The sequence below is a fragment of the Pterocles gutturalis genome, unplaced genomic scaffold (assembly GCF_000699245.1).
Source record: "Pterocles gutturalis isolate BGI_N339 unplaced genomic scaffold, ASM69924v1 scaffold31131, whole genome shotgun sequence".
Lineage (NCBI taxonomy): Eukaryota > Metazoa > Chordata > Aves > Pterocliformes > Pteroclidae > Pterocles > Pterocles gutturalis.
Genome location: NW_010098810.1, coordinates 21910 through 29246, shown reverse-complemented (window position 1 = coordinate 29246; position 7337 = coordinate 21910). Strand labels below are relative to the sequence as shown.

Here is a 7337-nt window from a genome sequence, read left to right as displayed (position 1 = left end):
GGATGGCACAGCTCGGGGAGATGGGAGCCTGCACCGAGGCGGCAGCGCTTCTGACGGGTTGAAGTTTCTAAATGTCAGACCGTACCATTTATGCCTTCATTTTTCTTATTTATTTCAGCCATTATACAACCAGCCTTCAGACACCAGGCAGTACCATGAAAACATTAAAATGTAAGTATGTGGCAATAAAGGCGATTGTAAATGTCAGGTTGGGCATTAGGCTGGAGCGGGAGGGATGCTGGGTCGCTCCCAGACCCCAATTAAAGCTGCTGAGGGATTGTGAGCATCCTTTTTGAGCTGGTGTGGTGCTGCTGCGGGTGCCTGAGGCACGGAGCAGCTCCAGAAGCCCAGAGGTTGGGAGCTGCAGGTTCAGGCGGATGCTGAAGGTGCTGTTTGATTTTTCTCAGGGGGGTGGACGTGGGTCCTGGCTGGTCTCTTGGCATTTTCCCGGAGAGCACCCACACCTTGGGTGCTTTTTTCTGTGTTCAATGCATACTGAAGTATGAAATCAGCTGCCAGCGCGTGTGTGTGTTTGCATGCAGGAAAGATGAGGTAAAATGACAAGTTGCAATTACAACTAGATCTTTGTGAAGCGCCTCTTGAATGTCTAATAACAGCTGGTTATTTCAAAGATGCTCACCAAGACTTAGCAATCGTCTAATTTGTCTTATCACCTCAATACACGATTTAATCATCAACCTGCATTTAATAACCACAGTGACTTCCTGAACAGAGAAGAATTGTAACAGATAATGAGAATAGTGATAATTGTGATTATTGTTGGAAATTTAAATACCCAAACCAGATCTGAAACTTTTATCTGCCTTGAGCGAACCCGTGATTGCTCTGAGCCGCCTGCAGCGTGTCTATTTTGCTACAGGCTCGGTCAGCTGGCGATAATCATCTTTAATAATCTATTAACAGCAGTTAATAATCTTGTGCTTTTCAGTGGTGTGTTAATTGATGCCGGGGGGATTATAGGGAAGGAGTGACCGTACCTCTGCCATTCTGCTCCGCTGCGGGGGAGCGCGGTAGGCGCTGGCGGTGTTTAGGTGCCGGCTATCCCCACGGGCTGCGGGGAGGAGGAGAGTTTGGTGACGTGACCCCGCTGCTCGCTGCCCCGCTGGGTTCCTGCTCCACCCAAGGCTTCCTGTGTCATCCAGGCGATGCACTTGGTATAAAACATTCACACCCCAGAGTCACCCGGAGCCCTTCGGTGCCCGTGGGGCTCAGCGGGTCCCTGGGCGCTGGCTCCCTCGATACGAGGGTCGTGTCCAGGTTCTCGGTGTTGGTCTGGGGGCAGAGAATAAACCCGCGGTGCTGCTGTGCCGTGCACCTCTGGCAGGGAGCATTATCTCCTGGAGGTGGGGGGGTGGAAGGACAGGCAGACGCAGAAATCTGTGGGAAATGATGGCTTTTCCTGCAGCCGACAAATCTTGGTAGCTTTTTGCTTCCAGATGTTTCCTTTGTGCCTTGTGCTGGCGATGGATTTACTCCTGGTTGGTCGAGCTTGGCGGACATCACAAGCCGGGCGCTGAAGGTGGCGATTTCAAGCTGATCACTGGTTTTGTCCTTGAAAGAATGAGTTAAAAGTAGATCCAGATACTTCACCCGCTCTCCATTCCCCTGCCAGTATTTGTGGGTTTGTGATCACATTTCCCTGCGATTTCAATGGTTTCCTTCCTCGGTTGCTGCCTGAAAGATGGACGCAAACGGGAGGGAACTGACTGCGCAGGTCAGGAATGAAACCAGCGGTGAGCCGCGAAGCCCAGTCAAACCAGCTTCCTGTGCCATGGGAGTGGGTGCCGCACTCCATCCCTTCCTACATCCGCGGGGTTATCCCAGCCCTGGGCAGCGGCAGTCCTGCCGTGCGGCTGCGGCGGTGACAGACAGAGAGGTCGGAGCAGGCAGCCGTGGGGTTAATGTTCACTGTGATTAATGCTGCAAAAATATGGGAAGGAAACCACATGTTTTAATGAAAAGCCTCCGTCTCCTCCTTCCAGAAACCTCGCAATTAGCTGCCTTCAGCTGGTTATTGATGCCAGCCGAGCGCATTCACAGATCTGGGTCAGCGAAAGGCCCTGGAGCGAGCTGGGCTCCAGATGTTTGCTGCTTTTGACCGGAGGCTGTCTCAGAGGTCCTGGGGTCTGAGTTGCACTTGGCTACTTGTTGATGGACGTGCAAAGAAATTGCTGGGTCTTCTTCTCCTGTGTCTTACGTCGCTGTTGCACATTAAAGGACATGTGGGTGCTTGGCAGGCAGATAGAAAATCAATACTTCAGTGATTCTTTTGAGCAAATGATTTGGGGTCCTTTGACCAAAAAGGCAAAGGTATTAAATTTCTTCATTTTGACCAAATTGTGCTTGGATGTTCAAATCCTACGTACAACTTCTCCGCATTTGGAGGTATTTTTTGTTCTTTCCTTGTTACTCCATTTGTGCCTTTCTGCTCTGGAAAAGCAGCTTTGCTCCGTAGCCTGGAGGCGGCAGTTTCAGTAGGAGACGCAGTAAATCCTCGGGATGCTGGGAGACATCAACCAGGCGCGTTAGAGCACCGGCAGAACTGCGGGGACACCACAGGTTCTGTTTTGCCAAGGTGTAACTGGATGCGGATTCTTCTAAACAACTTCACCCTATGCAGATTTAGCCGTGATGAAAAAGTCTTCTGGCACGTCGTGGGAAAATCACCCAGGCTGTGATTCTGCCCACAAAACCTCCCTGCGCGCTGGCTGCGGTGTGCTGAATAGAAGCTGCTCCCTCTTGAAGCTGCTTTGTGCTCATACCTGGGCACAGGAGGACGGCCAGGCTGTTACTATTCACAAATGCCTTTTTTTCTTTTTTTTAAACATTTCCTAAGGTGGATTTTTTTTTTTTCTCAGTGGAGTGTTTACAAGGCGTTTGAGTATCATAAAGGCAGGATTCCTCGATTTCTCTCCAGCGATACTCTCTGCCTTGCGACACGGGTTTGATTCTCTGTGCTTGTTTGCTTTGCTTTTCAGCTGGGATGAGTCACTTATGCTAATAGAGCCGGCTGGGGACTTACGGGGAGAATTTCTACTCTTACTAAAATGTTACCGGTCTCTTATTTTCCTGGAGTTTTATGGCTAGTCTCCTATTCAGTACAGTTAAAATTAATTTCATGCCCCAGTTCATTCCAGTGTTTGCAGCTTCAAAAGCTTTTAAGTCCTATTTAGCCGCCTGGCCGTGCTCTGTTACCCGGCTGCTCGGGTCCCTTTGGTTCACCTGCGAGCGCAGGCTTCCAGCGAAGGTGGTTAATTTTGTATGCTGCATCTGCCGCGGGAGCTGAGGCACTGCCGAGCGCTTTGTGCCGAAGACTTGACCTACCTTTGCTGGGAGCGTGTCCTTTCTGTCTGAAATACCTGCTTTGTTGGAGGGACGGGCTCTGCCCCTCTCTCATCAAGGAGGAAGAGAGCCAGTCAGTGTTTAATGCCCTCGTTTTCTCAGGGATGGGGTGAGCTTTGTCCCCATAGCTTTGGCCGTCGCTGTCTTTTAACGTGGGGGTTTTTTTGCCTTTGCAATGGACTGCCAGGTTCTATCAGGACACGCCGTAGCCCCAGACACAACCGGAGGCCACTGGAATGATTCTGCAGCAGTTGAGGGGGTTGCAAAGTCTCGTTAATTTGGTTGGTTTATTTTAGATTTTGCTAAAATACAGAAAAAAAAAAAAAAGCAGACGACACTTACTTGTGCACCAGTTAAGCACCAGTGCATCTGGTCTGGGTCTGTCATGTCAGCTGGGTGTACGAGGTGCGAGCTGCTCCTCCTGCCCTGCCCGGACCATGATTTTTGCATCCAGACTCCTGGCACCACCGATATGAACCTTCTTTCCTCAAAGTGTTTGACAAATGACAAGATGTTGTTCACATGAGCAGGATCAATTACCTGCTGTCTACCTGGAGAGATATTCTCCAAGGGGGCCTTCGTCTCTGCGGCAGGAGATTCCTGCTCGGTCAGCCATGAGGAACAGCCCAAATGCTCCCCCCTGCCCAGAGCAGTCATCCTGAAATCAGTCTGTGGGATTTGTGAAAGCCAAATGTGAGCTTCTGAGCCTTGGGGGAAAAAAAAAAAAAAAAAAAAAAAAAGAAAACCACACAAAAAGAAAACTGCAAAGCCCAGGGTAAGTACATGCAAGGTGCTGTTCACAGTGTTTGCTTTCAACCTTCCCTTCAAGAGATTCATGTTGGTTTTATGCTGGAATTCAGAAATACCGGGGTGAAACCGGGCTGTGTCCCCTTGAGATGCTTGGAGAGGTGTGGGAGAACCAGGGTCTGAGCGGAGAGTTATAACAGATGAAGAGCTTGGTCTGATTTGGGTTTTCTTTGTGTGTACTGATCCAGCGGCGGCAAAGCTGTGTGCACTGTTAATATTTGCACATCTGGGTTGCTGTCTGTGGCTGATAGCTTTTCTTGGGGGGCGGAACTGCTTCTGCAGAATCAAAATCTGAAATCTGGGTTTTCAGAGAGGTTTAGAGGCTTCCAAATATCCTTTTCTTCTTTAAATGCCTCCCCCCCTTTCTCCCAAAAGAGCAGAGCAGCTTTCTTCTGAAAAATCTACTAACTACAGCTTTCCAAATCACTTGTCACTATGGAAAATTTAAGTCATCTTTTCATTCCTGGCTGTTTAGGGGTTTTAGTAGCACTGGATTGCCTCTAAATTCATCGTAGAAGCCTGACAGGTAACACAAATGCTCTTCCAAACCCTGTCATTATTAATGCATTCTCTTTCAGATCTTTTTATTAGCGCTTGTAGACATTTTCCTCATTAGGAATTCACCTAGCAGCTCCCCGCGCATCCCATTCAAGGTTTCTCATCTCTTTTATTCTCCATTTGCACGCACCAGGGCAGCAGTGTTACCTTGGGATGAATGACTGATGATGGAGACACGCACTGCAACCTTCTGCCACTTTCTCTTGCCAGTGCAAAGCCAAGGACTGGTTTGGGGTGGACTATCTTGCAACACTTGGGCTTGCAGTATCACCTTGGGCTTTGAGGGAAGGCAGGGGCACAGGACATGTGCCTGACCGATGCCCAGAAACGCTTCTGTGCTTGCACTGGGCTCATTTTGGTCGGTGCTGAAGGGGATGGGCACGAGTTTGCCCTCTGAGGATAAGAGCCGTGGTTGTGGTTGTACCTGCTGCCCAAGGGAGTCACTTGAGCACCTCGGTAGGGACATCTCCTCAAGGAGGTGGCACCACAGGGACCTGGCCAGGCGGTGCTGGGGCTCTGGGCAGGGCAGGCTCTGAGAACAAGGAGCTGTGTTCACCAAAGCATCACACCCTTGGAGTACCAGCATCCCACCAGCCTCTGCATGTGAGCAGCCAGGTCAATTCACAGCACAAACTTTGTCGTGAATTATAGTGGTGACTCCAGACCTCCAAAGCTGGATGCTTTTTAGACCTGCAGGACATGATTTGGGGAGCTGGAGATCTCTAGATTTCTCTGGAGTGTTTCTGGGTACAAACACCTGCCCAGCTATACATCCAGAGGGTCGGACCTCTGCCGCTGCTCTCTGCGGCACTAATGGTGCGGAGGGTTTAGTCCATCCCAGTGCTCAAGGGCTCTGGAGTAAAATAACTAAGGATCTGCTTTGCTTTTCTCCTCCAGCAAGCGTTGCTGAATATTGCAAGGAAACTGTTCCCAACTGCTGGTTTTCCAGGAACGTGCCCTGCTTGGGGTTAACAGGTGACAGTGTGTTACTGGCTGGAGCTGTGTGCTCCGGCTGTTCCAGAGCAAGGAAATGAATGAGTGCGATGGCCCGTGAACAGCGTGACCTGCTCCCTGCCCTCTCTGCGGGGCGTCTTGCAGCCAGAGAGGTGGGGAATCCATCCTGAGCTGCGGATTGGGATGCTGGCACCAGCGACACACCAGAGCGGGCGTACCCGGGGGAACACAACCATTTCTGTATGCTCCCTGTTGCCTCTTGGCTGGTTTCACCTTGGAGCGATTTTGCTGTGCTGGTCCCGTGGTTTGCAGGTCTCCCGTCTCGCTGGCGCTTTGTTTGGCTGGAGTTGCCAGGAGGCTCCTGCATTTCCGACCCTCGCCTGCACGATCCATCTCGCTGTGCAATGGCTTTGCCAGCTGCTGGCTGCCTCCTCCCCATCGCTCTTTGCAGGCTTGATCCCGACTTTGTTTGCACTGGCTGTCTGATGAAAGCCATTCCTGTGTAATTAAATCCCCCTGATTAGTTCTGATCAAATAGCAAACTTCCTTTCATCTCGTCTTGCCCTGGCTGAAGGTCTCTGCGGGCGGGCTCGGCCAGGTGTGCCGCGGTACATCGGCTCGTTGTGTCCTTGGGAGCCTTGTCCCAGGGCTTTGGCAGCGTCCACGCGTCTGTGCGCACCGGCACCGGCACACAGGCATGTGCACACATCTTTTTAAGATTACAGCCTCCAGAAGGGTCGTCGCCAAGTCATTCATGTGGCTCTGAGCCAAGTAATTCAAAAGTCAGAGTTATGGGTTCTCTCTTTGACTGGCTCCATTGTGAAAGCCAAAAAACAAAGACAACCTTGCGGCTGCTCCCATGGGGCTGCCTTTGCTTTGCTGGGAGCGGGAGGTGTATTGAGTCGGTGGTTTGGAGGCTGCTCTGAGAACCACGCTCCGGTGTGGGTCCGTGGGGCTGTGGGATGAGGATGAGGTAGGTAAGGATGAAAAGCTCTTGCAGAATCACATCCAGAATTAGAGATAATATTTGAATCCTGCTTCCTGGGCTGGTGGCAGGTGACAATCAAACATCAAGCTTGGGTTTGGTTTCCCTCGTTTGGTCTCTGTTTCCTCCTGCTGGGGCTTGTAGGGAAGAGCTGGGGACTGGTGGGGCTGCACTGGGCTCCCCCCCTGGGTCGTGCCCCCTTTCAGGCCCCTCTGGAGAAGGCTGGTGGTGGTGTTGCCCATGCTGGGTGATGTCCCCTCTCTCTGCAGAGGAGCAGAGAAGGTGCAGGAAAAGCTCCTTTGGTGACCAAAGAGCTGAGATGGCTTTTGGCATGGAGAAGGTAACAGACATCGTGTCCTCACCTCGGAGAAGAGCTGCCTTCAGAGGGAGGTGTTGGGAATATGTAAAACCAGGGCTGCTCTGGAGTAGCTGAGTGGGAACCGCATGGTCACCATGTCACTGCAGCTGGTGCTAGAGATGCTATGTGAAGCTGGGAGCCCCCCAAAAAAAAGGATTTTCCCCATAGGCACCCCAGGGAACTGTGGAGCCCACCGCCGCGGGGATGGGCTGCAGCGGTGGTGAGGTGAATTGCTGACCACAAGGATGGGGACGTGCCGTCTGGCAGCCCCCAAACCCCAGCTCTCCAGAGGCTGGGGGGGCGCCCTGTGTC

The 7337-nt window shown here is 51.5% G+C and overlaps 1 protein-coding gene across 1 annotated transcript in view; it reads left to right on the top strand.

The window, feature by feature from the left end:
• Positions 1 to 118: 118 nt before the first annotated feature.
• LOC104462419 (nuclear receptor corepressor 2-like) overlaps positions 119 to 7337 on the top strand; it is a gene marked incomplete at both ends in the record, with an annotated part of 25357 nt that continues 18138 nt past the window's right edge. Inside the window, one exon of the mRNA XM_010074351.1 lies at positions 119 to 171. Within this exon, the coding sequence (XP_010072653.1) occupies positions 119 to 171 (53 nt within the window). The remainder of the gene's footprint in view (positions 172 to 7337) is intronic.